Below are 14,815 nucleotides of genomic sequence, written 5' to 3'. Positions count from 1 at the left end.
CATTCCCTTTGAAAACTGGCACAAGATAAGGATGCCCACTCTCCCCACCTATTCAGCATAGTATTGGAAGTTCTGACCAGGGCAATCAGGCAAGAGAAAGAAAGAAATGGTATTCAAATAGGAAGAGAAGATGTCAAATTGTCTGTATTTGCAGATGATATGATTGTATATTTAGAAAACCCCATCATCTCAGCCAAAAATCTCCTTAAGCTGATAAGCAACTTCAGCAAAGTCTCAGGATACCAAATCAATGTGCAAAAATCACAAGCATTCCTATACATCAGTAATAGACAAATAGAGCCAAGTCATGAGCGAACTCCCATTCACAGTTGCTACAAAGAGAATAAAATACCTAGGAATCCAACTTAAAAGGGACATAAAGGACCTCTTCAAGGAGAACTACAAACCACTGTTCAAGGAAATAAGAGAGGACACAAGCAATGCTCATGGATAGGAAGAATCAATATCGTGAAAAATGGTCTCACTGACCAAAGTAATTTATAGATTTAATGCCATCCCCATGAAGCTACCATTGACTTTCTTCACAGAATTAGAAAAACTACTTTAAATTTCATATGGAACCAAAAAAGAGCCCGCATAGCCAAAACAATTCTAAACAAAAAGAACAAAGCTGGAGTCATCATGCTACCTGACTTCAAACTATGCTTCAAGGCTACTGTAACTGCATAGTTACAGTACAGTTTGGTGCCAGTAAACAACATGGTACTGGTACCAAAACAAATATATAGACCAGTGGAACAGAATAGAGGCCTCAGAAATAATGCCACAAATCTACAACCATCTGATCTTTGATAAACCTGACAAAAACAAGCAATGGGGAAACAATTCCCTACTTAATAAATGGTGCTGGGCAAACTGGCTAGCCATATGTAGAAAGCTGAAACTGGACCCCTTCCTTACACCTTATACAAAAATTAACTCAAAATGGATTATACATTTAAATGTAAGACCTAAAACCATAAAAACCCTAGAAGAAAACCTAGGCAATACCATTCAGGACATAGGCATAGGCAAAGACTTCGTGACTAAAACACCAAAAACAATGGCAATAAAAGTCAAAATTGACAAATGGTATCCAATTAAACTAAAGAGCTTCTGTGCAGCAAAAGAAACTATCATCAGAGTGAATAGGCAACCTACAGAATGGGAGAAAAATTTTTGCAATCTATCCATCTATCCATCTGACAAAGGGCTAATATCCAGAATCTACAAGGAACTTAAACAAATTTACCAGAAAAAAAAAAAAAAAAACCATTAAAAAGTGGGTGATAGATATGAACAGACACTTCTCAAAAGAGGACATTTATGAGGCCAACAACATATGGGAAAAAAGTTCATCATCACTAGTCATTAGAGAAATGCAAATCAAAACCACAATCAGACACCATCTCATGCCAGTTAGAATAGCAATCACTTAAATGTCAGGAAACAATAGATGCTGGAGAGCATGTGGAGAAATAGGAATGCTTTTACACTGTTGGTGGGAGTGCCAATTAGTTCAACCATTGTGGAAAAGAAAACCTCCAACCTCTCAACTATGTATATAGAAAGTTCAAGGAAAAGATCTCAGGTAATACTACAAAAATTGGGGAAGGATAGGTGGTCTGTTGGTTTCCTATTAGTACGGTACCAGGTTGTCACACTTAGTGTCTAAAACAGCACACATTTGTTATCTTGTAGTTCTGAAGGCCAGAAGTCTGGAATGGTTTCCACTCGGCTAAAATCAAGATGTTGGCAAGGCTGCATTTTTTTCTTAAGGCTCTACAGAAGAATCTGTCTTCTTGCTTTTCTTTTCCAGCTTCTAGAGGTTATCTGCATTCCTTGGCTCATGGTCCTTTTCAATCTTTAAAGCCAACAATGGCCCATCAGGTTGTTCTCACCTAGAATAGCTCTAATACTGATGCTCTGTGTCTCTTCCACTTTTAAGGACTCTCACGATTATATTAAGCCCACCTATATAACCAGGATATCCTATTTTAATATAAGTTAATTAGCAACTTTAATTCCCCTCTGCCGTGTAACCTAACCTATTCAGAAGTTCTGGAGATTTGGACAGAGATACTTGGGAAGACATTATGCTACTGACCATAGGTGGTAGGAAGTTTAAATTTTATAGCTAAGGACAATAAGCATTCATTCACTTCTGAGGTAGATCGACATTGAAATATTTTACATCTATAGAATTTTTCTAATTTAGAAATTGTCTGATATTTCCTCAGGGTAAGATTATGCATTTTTGACAAAAATATTGCTAAACGGATGTTGAATTCTCATGCATTATGTCAAGGAGCATATGATATATTTGCATCTCATCATCCAAAATGTTATCTTGGATCATTTAACTAAGGTAGTATGTGCTCAGTTTTTTTCACTGAAAAGTTATAATTTTAACTTTGAAATTAATATTTTGTGGGTAGATAATATCAGACTATGTAACTATCCTGTTTCAAACTTTTGTCCACTGGTTTAAGCAGTCATTTATAATTCTTTGCTGGAACACACTAACAGACTGACAAAACACTTAAATGTAAGACCTAAAACCATAAAAACCCTGGAAGAAAACCTAGGCAATACCATTCAGGACATAGGCATGGGCAAGGACTTCATGACTAAAACACCAAAAACAACGGCAATAAAAGCCAAAATTGACAAATGGGATCCAATTAAACTAAAGAGCTTCTGTGCAGCAAAAGAAACTATCATCAGAGTGAACAGGCAACCTACAGAATGGGAGAAAAATTTTTGCAATCTATCCATCTGACAAAGGGCTAATATCCAAAATCTACAAGGAACTTAAACAAATTGTGGGGAGGTCAATTGTATAAGTCCACTGTCAAATTCATTTTCATTTATGGGCAGATATAACCTTCTATTCAATTAATTAACAAGGTGTGCAGAAAAGAGATAACAAGCAGGCCTGAGGCTGCTACCCTTAGAAAAGCCTGCTTGCTAAGTTGGCCCTTGGTTGGAGTCTGGGAACTTAAATAATAAACACTTCCTGTACTGATACACAGGTTTACTTAAATGATGAGTGGCCCACTATGCCTAGACTGTTTGTACAAACAACATGGTTTATGCTGAATATCTACTTTCTGTCTAGGAGTCTGGAATTTTGATATATGCTAGGAAGAAGATCCCCACTTGATCATTCTCCAAGAAAAACCATGGGTGTTGAGTCTCTAGTGAGCTTCTCTGGTTGACAACACTTTACATGTGTTTTCTGTTACTGGAGGAATTAGGTATGTTCTGTGTGACTCCACTGAGATTAGGTGCACGGGGCTTATACCTAATTTCCTGCAGTCTTCACCCCATGTACCTTTTCCATTCCTGATTTTGCTTTGCATCCTTCACTTTGATAAATATTAGCTGTGAATGCATTATACGCTGGGTCCTATGAGTCTTTCTAGTGAATCACCATACCTAGGAGTGGTTGTGGGGACCTCTGACATACAGGATTGATTAAACTGTCTACATTAAGCCATACAGGCTTGGCGCGGTTGCTCACGCCTGTAATCCCAGCACTTTGGGAGACCAAGGCGGGCAGATCACGAGGTCGGGAGACAGAGACTATCCTGGCTAACACGGTGAAACTCTGTCTCTACTAAAAACACAAAAAAATTAGCCGGGCGCGGTGGCGGGCGCCTGTGTCCCAACTACTTGGGAGGCTGAGGCGGGAGAATGGCGTGAACCCGGGAGGCAGAGCTTTCAGTGAACTGAGATCGCGCCACTGCACTCCAGCCTGGGAGACAGAGCAAGCCTCCACCTCAAAAAAAGGAAAAAAAAAAAAAAAAAAAAGACATACAGATTCTACATAATTTCTTGATACATTGTTTGTGAATAGAATTATGCTAAATGAAACCAAGACAAGTAACCTAGCCCTATATTAAGAGACTCACAATATGGTGGCTGTGTCTGCATAGAAAATTATATAAAAATAACATTTAGGTCAGGCGAGGTGGCTCATGCCTGTAATCCTAGCATTTTGGGAGGCTGAGGTGGGTGGATCACTTGAACTCAGGAGTTCAAGACCAGACTGGGCAACATGGCAAAACTCCATCTCTATTAGAAACACAAAAATTAGCTGGTTATGATGGCACACACCTGTGGTCTCAGCTACTTGGGGGAGAATCACTTGAACCTGGGAGATAAAGGCTACAGAGACCTGAGATGGTGCCACTCCAGTCCAGGTGACAGAGTGAAACCTCTGAAAAATAATAATAATAATAATAATAGGCCGGGCGCGGTGGCTCAAGCCTGTAATCCCAGCACTTTGGGAGGCCGAGACGGGCGGATCACGAGGTCAGGAGATCGAGACCATCCTAACGAATACGGTGAAACCCCGTCTCTACTACAAAATACAAAAAACTAGCCGGGCAAGGTGGCGGGCGCCTGTAGTCCCAGCTACTGCGGAGGCTGAGGCAGGAGAATGGCGTGAATCTGGGAGGCGGAGCTTGCAGTGAGCTGAGATCCAGCCACTGCACTCCAGCCTGGGCAACAGAGCGAGACTCCGTCTCAAAAAAAAAAAAAAAAAAAAAAATAATAATAATATATAATATTATTAAGTTAAATGAGTCAGCAAAAACAAGAAGCTTATTTCTTTAGGAGTTTCAAAGATGTAGACATCGTATCTTGTTCGGATTATCAGGAAAGCTAGAGGCATGTGAGTCAGCTTTAAATTAGTAAGTGGGTCTTGACAGAATATGATACCTGGAGGTAGAGGGAAGGAGAGTTTTGGAAGGCAAGGGAAATGGATAGAGTGCATGCCGAAAGAAGCGAAATATAGAGTGTATTAAAAATAAAATAGAATAATATTTTATTTGGCACAAATTGGAATTTTCAAATGCCCTTGGTTAAAATCCTAATAATTTGAGTGCCTTATTTATAATTCAGTTTTATGTAAAACTTATAGATTATTATAGAAAGACCATAAAACTTCCATGGCATTTTACAAGTGTTCCTCTTAAACTCAGGCACAGAATTTTTGCTTTACTGGTTCCTAATTATGTTTTTCTTTTCTGTCTCTTCTTTGTTAAGGTTCATCATGAATGAGAAATGGGACACAAACTCTTCAGAAAACTGGCATCCCATCTGGAGTGTCAATGACACAAAGGATCATCTGCACTCAGATATTAATATTACCTATGTGAACTACTATCTTCACCAGCCTCGAGTGGCAGCAATCTTCATTATTTCCTACTTTCTGATCTTCTTTTTGTGCATGGTGGGAAATACTGTGGTTTGCTTTATTGTAATGAGGAACAAACATATGCACACAGTCACTAATCTCTTCATCTTAAACCTGGCCATAAGTGATTTACTAGTTGGCATATTCTGCATGCCTATAACACTGCTGGATAATATTATAGCAGGTATGTTGACTTTTGTGCAGTTCGAAGATAGTATGAAATATTTGTCCCTTATTTAGGCAGCCATTGACAGGGCTGCTCATTCTTTGTTTATTCACAGATATTTATGGAAATTCAGGAACTGATTGAGGCACCTGCCCTCATTGGATCTACATTCTGAAGGAGTAGACGGACAATAAACAAATAGTTATATAATTAGAGAATGAGAAGGATTCTGGAGGAAAGTAAAAGTGATATAATAGAAACAGAAAGTGGAGGCTGCTATTTTTATGGAGTATTCACTGGAGGTCATGAGAAAGCAAGATTTAGTATGTCTTACCTGAAGCCTTTGAATTTTCTTAATAAAATTCAGGGCACATATAAGATGATAGAACTATCACTATGAACTATAAGGTCCAAAGAACTGATACATCTGATTTGAGTTAATGCAATGTCTTCAATCTAACATAAGTAGAAATGTAGGCCCTCATGTTGTTAGCTAGAGAGATTTCCAACAGTTTTTGAGAGAAGCTGCAACAATCTTAATGATTTTCAAAAAGTGGTAGTTTATGTGTGCAACATAAGTAAGTTTGCATTGTAAAGCTTAGGGTAGCACCCTATAGTACTTCTGGGCCCACAGAAGTACTTTACCTTACTGTGTAGATCTGAGTTTTTGTGATGTTTACCATTTTAAAAATTTCTATTGAGGATGTGATGAAAGGACCGTTCCCTTGACCCCTTCACGGGACTGGTGAAGGGGCAGTTCCTTTACTCCTAGTTTAGCACTGCCTTACATGCTCCTGAAGTGCAGGAAAAATGTATCTCCAGCTTCCAATACAGCTTTTGTAGACAATACCAGCTTAATAAGTATTTGTTGTGTTAATCAAAGAGCAGTGCTCACAATATTCACATTCCAAATCTATGTAATAAAAAAGAACATCAAAAGAATATCAAATATATTTAGAACAGCATGAGCCATAACAAAGTTCATACATTTTTATAGCATTCAGCATCAATTTACTGAAAGATAGGAAAAGAGATTTCTCTTAAGAGTTTTCCTATTTCCTTCCTTTCTCTGGAGTGGGACTCAGGGAGAGTTCAGAGCACCAGTTCTGTCAGTCACGTACTGCATAGATCTGAGTTTTTGTCATGTTTATCATTAAAAAAAATTTTATCGAGGATGTGATGAAAGGACCATTCCCTTGACCACTTCGCAGCACTCGTGAAGGGGCGGCTCCCTTACTCCACCTGCAACTCTCAAGCCCCTTGTGGGAGAGGGAGCATGCAGGTGAGCGGGTGCAGGAGCTAGGGCAAGTGCTTTTGGGTGTCAGCAGGAACTAATCCTGTACCAGCCCCACGACTGTGTCTAGCAATTGCCTGCAACCCCTGGAACTCCAGAGAGCAGACAGCTAAGTGTTAACCAGCTCAGTGGAGGGTCAGGGTGACAGCATTTTGCACCTGCCCTCTGGGCACCTGAGTTCCTGTCTGGCATCCAGGAAGAACCAGGTCGCATGAATGAATTGAAGGGTGGCGAATGTGGAGAATTTTATTGAGCGTGGAAGTGGCTCTCAGCAGGGTAGAGAGCTGGAACAGGGATGGAATGGAAAGATGATCGATGGTCTCCGGCTGAACTCCTCTCCAATCATAGTCTCCAATGTCCAGCTGCTTTTCTTTTCAATGTTCAGACGCTTCTTGTCTTCTCCCCTCTGCCACACCACTCTGCTGCTGTGTCAGTGGAACCTGGGATTTTTATGGGTATAGGATGGGGGGCGTGGCAGGGCAGGGTGGTTTTGAAAAAGGCAACATTCAGGTAGGAAAACAGGATTGCATGTTCTCACTTAGAGTCACAAGGTCCAAGCTTGAGGGTGGAGCCGTTGCCAGGGACTCCGCACTTTTCTAACTAGTATTTCCTTGCCTCATGTCCATATCAGTTACATTATCAAGATGCTATGCCAGACAAAAAGAGGGTGTACAAATTTATAAAAATTATTGTTATCACTCTCAGGCAAGTATTTTTTAAATTAAACTTCTATTTTTAATTCAGGGGTACATGTACAAGTTTATTACATAGGTAAACTTGTGTCATGGGGGTTTGTTGTACAGATTATTTTGTCACCCAGGTATTAAGCCTAGTACCCATTGGGTTTCTTTTCCTGAGTCTCATCGTCCTTACTCCCTCTACCCTCCAATAGGCCCCAGGGCATGTTGTTCCCCTCTATCTCATCATTAGCTCCCACTTATAAGTAAGACCATGTAGTATTTGGTTTTCTGTTCCTGCATTAGTTTGCTGCAGATAATGGCCTCCAGCTCCATCCATGTTCCTTCAATGAACTCATTCTTTCTTATGGCTACATAGTATTCTGTGGTGTATATGTACCACATTTTCCTTATTCGTCTACCATTGATGGGTATTTAGATTGATTCCATGTCTTTGCTATCGTGAATAATGCTGCAATGAACATACACATATATGTGTCTTTATAATAGGACAATTTTTATTCCTCTGGGTATATACCTAGTATTGGTACTGCTGGGTTGAATGGTAGTTCTGTCTTTAGGTCTTTGAGGCATTGCCACATTGTCCTCCAGAATGGTTGAACTCATTTACATTCCCACCAACAGTGTAAAAGTGTTTATTTTTCTCCATGATTTCACCAACATGTGTTATTTTTTGACTTTTTAATAGTAGCCACTCTGACTGGTGTGGGGTGATATCCCATTGTGTTTGTTATTTGCATTTCTCTAATAATCAGTGATGTTGAGCTTTTTTCCATATGTTTGTTGGCCACATGTATGTCTTCTTTTGAAAAATATCTGTTCATGTCCTTTGCCCACTTTTTAATGGGGTTGTTTATTTTTTGTAAATTTGTTTAAGTTCCCTTTGATGCTGGAAATTAGACCTTAGTCAAATGCAAAGTTTGCAAAAATTGTTTCTCACTATATAGGTTATCTGTTTACTCTGTTGATATTTTCTTTTGTCATGTGGAAGCTCTTTAGTTTAATTATTAATAGATTCTATTTGTAAATTTTTGCATTTGTTGTGATTGCTGTCGGTGTCTTCCTAGTGAAATTTTTGCCCGTTCCTATGTCCAGAATGGTATTGCCTAGTTGTCTTCCAGAGTTTTCATAGTTTTGGGTTTTACCTTTAAGTCCTTAATCCATCTTGAGTTAATTTTTGTACATGGTATAAGGAAGGGGTCTGGTTTCAATCTTCCGCACATGACTAACTGGTTTTCACAGCACCATTTATTAAATAGGGAGGGAATCCTTTCCCCATTACTTGCCCATTGTTTTTGTCAGCTTTGTTGAAGGTTAGATATTTAGGTGTGTGGCCTTGTTTCTGGATTCTCTGTTCTGTTGCATTAGTCAATGTGTCTGTTTTCATACTAGTACCATGCTGTTTTGGTTACCATAGCCTTGTGGTATAGTTTGAAGTTGGGTAGCATAATGCCTCCAGCTTTGTTCTTTTTATTTAGGATCACTTTGGCTATTCAGGCTCTTTTTTTATTCCATATGAATTTTAAAATAATTTTTCTAGTTTTGTAAAGAATGTCATTGGTAATGTAATAGGGATAGCATGGAACCTATAAATTGTTTTGGGCAGTGTGGCCATTTTCATGATATTGATTCTTCCTATCCATGGTCATTGAGTGTTTTTTTTGTTTTGTTTTGTTTTTGAGATGGAGTCTTGCTCTGTCTCCCAGGCTGGAGTGCAGTGGTGGGAGACCTCGGCTCACTGAAAGCTCCGCCTCCCAGGTTCACGCCATTCTCCTGCCTCAGCCTCCCGAGTAGCTGGGACTACAGGTGCCCGCCACCTCGCCCAGCTAGTTTTTTGTATTTTTTTAGTAGAGACGGAGTTTCACCATGTTAGCCAGGATGGTCTTGATCTCCGGACCTTGTGATCCGCCCGTTTCAGCCTCCCAAAGTGCTGGGATTACAGGCTTGAGCCACCGCGCCCAGCCCATTGAGTGTTTTTCTGTTTGTTTGTGTCATCACGGATTTCTCTGAACAGTGTTTTGTAGTTCTCCTTGTAGAAATCTTTCACCTCCCTGGTTAGCAGTATTCCTAGATATTTTATTCTGTTTGTGGAAATTTTGAACGGGATTGAGTTCCTGATTTGGCAGGCGGCTTAACTGTTGTGGATGTATAGGAATGCTAGTGATTTTTTTACATTGAATTTTTTTTTTATCCTGAGACTTTTAGGAAAGTTATTTTGCCAACAAAAAGTGCTCTCAATATTTTATCCCATACACACTTTAAATTACATTAATTATTTTAAAGTTCTTGCATACAAATTAGTCATCCTTGGCCAGGCACGGTGCCTGCACCTGTAATCCCAGCATTTTAGGAGGCCAAGATAGACAGCTCACTTGAGGCCAAGAATTCAAGACCAGCCTGGCCAACATGGCGAAACCCTATTTCTACTAAAAATAGAAAAATTAGCCTGGTATGGTGGCATGCACCTGTAATCCCAGCCACTCAAGCAGATGAAGCATGATAATCACTTGAACCCTGGAGGCAGAGGTTGCAGTGAGCCGAGATCACCCACTGCACTCCAGCCTGGGTGACAGAGAAGACTCTGTCTCCAAAAATAAAAAATAAAAATTACCCATCTTTAGCTCTTTGTTTGCATTCTCAGGAGGCAGCTGCCTTTGGCAATTTTTGCTTGTGTTTTTTGTAATTACTAATATATTTCTAAATAACATGTTTTCAATAATTTTTCTTCAAACTCTCATAGACGTAAATTGAATTGTAAACTTTCACCACATCAGTGCAAACATACATTCATACTCTTCACCCTGCATTCTCCTGGTATAATTACATCACAATTTTTGTTTGAATCAACATACAGAATATATATTCTTGTTTTACATATATCTTATCACTGCTGAGCCTTGGAAAGTGCTGTATCAATTTCTTATAAAATGTTTCATTTTCCTAGATTTATTAAGGGCATATTTTGATTTGCTTAGTTTGGGTGTGTACCCATTATCAATGTATCCTCAAATTCGCTTCCAGAAGTGTTACTCTCTTGTCAATAGCTTTAAACATATCAAGTATCTATAAATTTATCTGCAGGTACCTCTCCTGGTGTTTTCTGTTCTCTTGTCTTTATAGGAACACCTTACTCCTACCCCTTCGCTGATACCTAACAACTCTCTTCACCTCTCTTTGTGTTCAATCCCATTTTCTGGATGCCATGTCCACTTCTTTTTCTGTTTATTCCTTTCTGAGAAATGGTTTATTGAGATGAAACGTTTGAGCTCTTATATGTCTGCAAGTATCTTTACTCTGCCCTCACAATTAGTTAACTGTATGAAGAAGTCTAGGTTGGAAATTTCTTCTGTCAGAATTTCAAAGGAATCACTCTATTGCTACTGCTGTAAAATATGGTATTACTGTTGAAAAAATATGATATTTAATTCTTTCTTCTTTTGTCCATGATTTGTGTTTTGTTTTTCTTATGGAAATCTTTTAGAACTTCCCTTTATCCCTAATGTTCTCAATTCCATGAAACTTGCCTTGAAGTAAGCCTTTTTATTTTGTATTTATTGTGCTGGACATAAATTAGGCTTTTCAATCTGAAAATGAGTGGCCTTTAATCTTAGGGAATTTTCTTGTGGAGTTATTTTCTGTTTTTCTTTCTTCTACTCATATTAATCAGATATTAGAGATTCTGGATTGCTCTTTTTTTGTCATCTGTTTACTTTAATTTTTTGTCCCTCATTCTTCTATTTTGAAAGATTTTCTCAGCTTTCTCTTTTAAACTTTATGTTGAACTCCTCAATACTGTTACCATATCTTAAATATTTTGAGTTATTTTTATTTTCTGCATATTTCTGTAGTTCCCACCATAATACAACAGTATCATGACACAAACAGTATCATGCACTTGTTTCATGGACATAGTGCACTGTATCTCTGGGGTTAGTAATATTTGTTTCTGTTTTCTATTTTTCATATCTCTGACTTAATTTGGTTTTCCTATTTTTCTTCCTATGCGTGTTAGTCTTTTTCTTTTATGTTTGAGGTTTCCCTAGTGTTAACTGCTTATTTTTCATTGCATTTAAAAAATTGTTTTAATTTGTTTTCTTTTTAGTTAATATGGGTACATATGTGCATTTGTGGGGTACATATGATGTTTGATATAGGCATATAATGTGTAATAATCATGTTAAGATAATAATCATATTAGGGCATTTGGGATATACATCACCTCAAGCATTTATCATTTCTTTATGTTGAGAACATATAAATTCTACTCTCAGTAATTGCTAAATATACAATAAATTATTCTTGACTGTAGTCACTCTGTTGTGCTATCATATACTAGCTCTAAGGCTGGGTGTGGTGGCTCATGCCTGTAATTTCAACAGTTTGGGAGGCCAACGTGAGAGAATTACTTGAGCCTAGGAGCTCAAAACCAGCCTGGGCAACATAGTGAGACCCTGTCTCTACAAAAAATTAGAAAAAAAAAAAATAACTGGTGTGGTGGACTGCACCTGTACTCCCAGCCACTCAGGAGCTTGAGGTAAGAAGATTGCTTGAGCCTGGGGACAGAGTGGTGGGGTAAGCGGAGGGGTTAAGGCCACAGTGAGCCATGATCACACCACTGCACTCCACCCTGTCTCAAAACAAAGAAACAAACAAAACAAAACAAAACAAAATAAAACACCACCAGAAAAAAAAAAAAAAAAGACTAGATCTAGTTAACTGCTTCTTAGCTTCTGTGTTTCAGAGTGAGGCTGCCTGGAAGTTCTGCATGCCTGGAGGTTAAGGTTAGGACCACTGTCCACTTCGTTAGTCTGGACTATTCATTGAGAAATTCACAATTGTCAAAATCTGCCTATCAGTATTATTGAACAGGTCACTTTTTCCAGAAGGAGATTTTCTAACGTACTGCCATAGGAATGTAGGGCTGGCTGTTACATTCCACATTGCCATGCAGTGCCGCGGTGTACTTTCGCTTAATCCTTCTGCATCACAGTGGCACTCATTACCCCGCACCTGGCAACTCGGGGTTTAGAGTACTTATGGTTCTGCCTCCTCAGAGAGTAAACCTCCATTCTTCTATCAACATGGGGGAAAAACCACTAGCATCTAATTGGATTGATACATAATTTCCACCAATCATGTTGTTTTCTCAACCTCCCATTTAGTAGTATCTGGCACTTTAATTTCTAAGGATTTATGCCCTTTTATTCTACGCCTATCATTTCAGTGGAATCGAGTGAGGGAGATAAGATAAAATATATGCTTAATATTCCATGTTTGACCAATGGCTACACACACTTTTGTGCATTTTTATTGACAAATAGTACTACCATAAGCTAACGCATTTTAGAACTGAAAAAGACATATTCTCTTTTGGTTGCCACTCACTAGAGTCACTCAAGCATTTATTTTAAATATGATTCTGAATAGGTGACTTTTAAAAGATATACTTGAATTATTTAGCTTCTTTAAAAACTTTATGGTTAAGAATATTTTGTTTTGGAAAATAAATTGCAGAATGCATAATATTCATCTTTTGAGAAATGAGAATATTTGCTAGGAGAAGAATGTTGTTCCTTTTCTGTAATAGCAGTTGGGTGTTTAGAATATCAAACTACTACAATAATTCTATGAATTTCCTTTATAAACTATACAGTAGCTAAGGTTTAGTAGGAAAGTAATACTTTTGTTCATGCAAAGCGCTCTTTATTCTGGATGTGTCTCTGGGGTAAATTGTCTCATTTCATTCTATATTAATAAATACAGTTTATTCTGTATGTAACTCCTGATTCCTCATTATTTATGGAGTGCCTTTCCAAACTAGAAAACCGACATTCTGTTTATTCATTTAAAAGGCATTATTGCATCAGAGTCAATGGTTTAGACTCTGGAGTCTTACTGCCCAGGTTCAAATCTTTAAAATGCTCCTAACTAGCTGTGGCAAAGTATGTAATATTTGTTTATTTGTTACCTCGTCTATATTGTGACGAAAATAACAAAGCCTTCAAAAGCTTGTTGTGAGGATTAGATATGTCAATAGACAGAGACCACTTATAGTGCCTGGAATGTGATAACTACTATGTAAGTTTTGACGTTATTGTTAGTGTACTGAAAAACAGAGCTCTGGCGAGATTAGGGAAAATACTGAGAAACATTGATTGTTCTCTGCCTATCATGTGAGCTCTGGAGAGATTAGGGAAAATACTGAGAAACACTAATTGTTTTCTGCCTATCATGTAGAAAACAGTTGTGTTAGTCTTGTTTCCATGCCTTTCTATTTTTATTTTCAGTGAGATTGTGAAAATATGATCTTTTGAAAGACTGTTTCATTTTCCTTTCAGGATGGCCATTTGGAAACACGATGTGCAAGATCAGTGGACTGGTCCAGGGAATATCTGTCGCAGCTTCAGTCTTTACATTAGTTGCAATTGCTGTAGATAGGTAAGTCTACACCAAACTCTGAATCCAGAAAAATCGGCACAGTCTGCAACTAGTATACCCGAAAAATATACAACCTGCTAAATTTGGACATATCTTTTCAAATTGTATTGAAAAAACCAACCTCTTTTTTAAAATTATTATACTTTAAGTCCTAGGGTACATGTGCACAATGTGCAGGTTTGTTTCATAGGTATGCACGTGCCGTGTTGGTGTGCTGCACCCATCAACTTGTCATTTACATTACGTATTTCTCATAATGTTATTGCTGCCCCACCCCCTCACCCAATGACAGGCCCCAGTGTGTGATGTTCCCCACAGTGTGTCTAGGTGGTCTCATTGTTCAATTCCCACATATGAGTGAGAACATGCAGTGTTGGTTTTCCGTCCTTGTGGTAGTTTGCTCAGAATGATGGTTTCTAGCTGCATCCATGTGCCTGCAAAGGACATGAACACATCCTTTTTTATGGCTGCATAGTATTCCATGGTGTATATGTGCCACATTTTCTTAATCCAGTCTATCATTGAAGGACATTTGGGTTGGTTCCACATCTTTGCTATTGTGAATAGTGCCACAATAAACATACGTGTGTGTGTCTTTATAGCAACCTGATTTATAACCCTTTGGGTACATGCCCAGTAATGGGATCGCTGGGTCAAATGGTATTTCTAGTTCTAGAACCTTGAGGAATAACCACACTGTCTTCCACAATGGTTGAACTAATTTACACTCCCAACAACAGTGTAAAAGTGTTTCTATTTCTCCACACCCTCTCCAGCACCTGTTGTTTCCTGACTTTTTAATGATGGCCATTCTAACTGGTGTGAGAGGGTATCTCATTGTGGTTTTCATTTGCATTTCTCTGATGACCAGTGATAATAAGCATTTTTTCATATGTCTGTTGGCTGCATAAATGTCTTCTTTCTAGAAGTGTCTCTTCATATCATTTGCCCACTTTTTGATGGTGTTGTTTGTTTTTTTCTTGTAAATTTGTTTAAGTTCTTTGTAGATTCTG

At 38.4% G+C, this 14,815-nt stretch overlaps 1 protein-coding gene across 1 annotated transcript in view; it reads left to right on the top strand.

The window, feature by feature from the left end:
* The window catches only part of NPFFR2 (neuropeptide FF receptor 2), a 98,546-nt gene that overhangs the window by 74,910 nt on the left and 8,821 nt on the right, over positions 1–14,815 (top strand). The window contains 2 exon segments of the mRNA XM_010384127.2: positions 5,056–5,390; positions 13,703–13,802. Of these exon segments, the coding sequence (XP_010382429.2) occupies positions 5,056–5,390; positions 13,703–13,802 (435 nt within the window).

This window comes from Rhinopithecus roxellana, chromosome 2, assembly GCF_007565055.1.
Source record: "Rhinopithecus roxellana isolate Shanxi Qingling chromosome 2, ASM756505v1, whole genome shotgun sequence".
Lineage (NCBI taxonomy): Eukaryota > Metazoa > Chordata > Mammalia > Primates > Cercopithecidae > Rhinopithecus > Rhinopithecus roxellana.
This window is presented reverse-complemented; position numbering and strand designations above follow the sequence as displayed.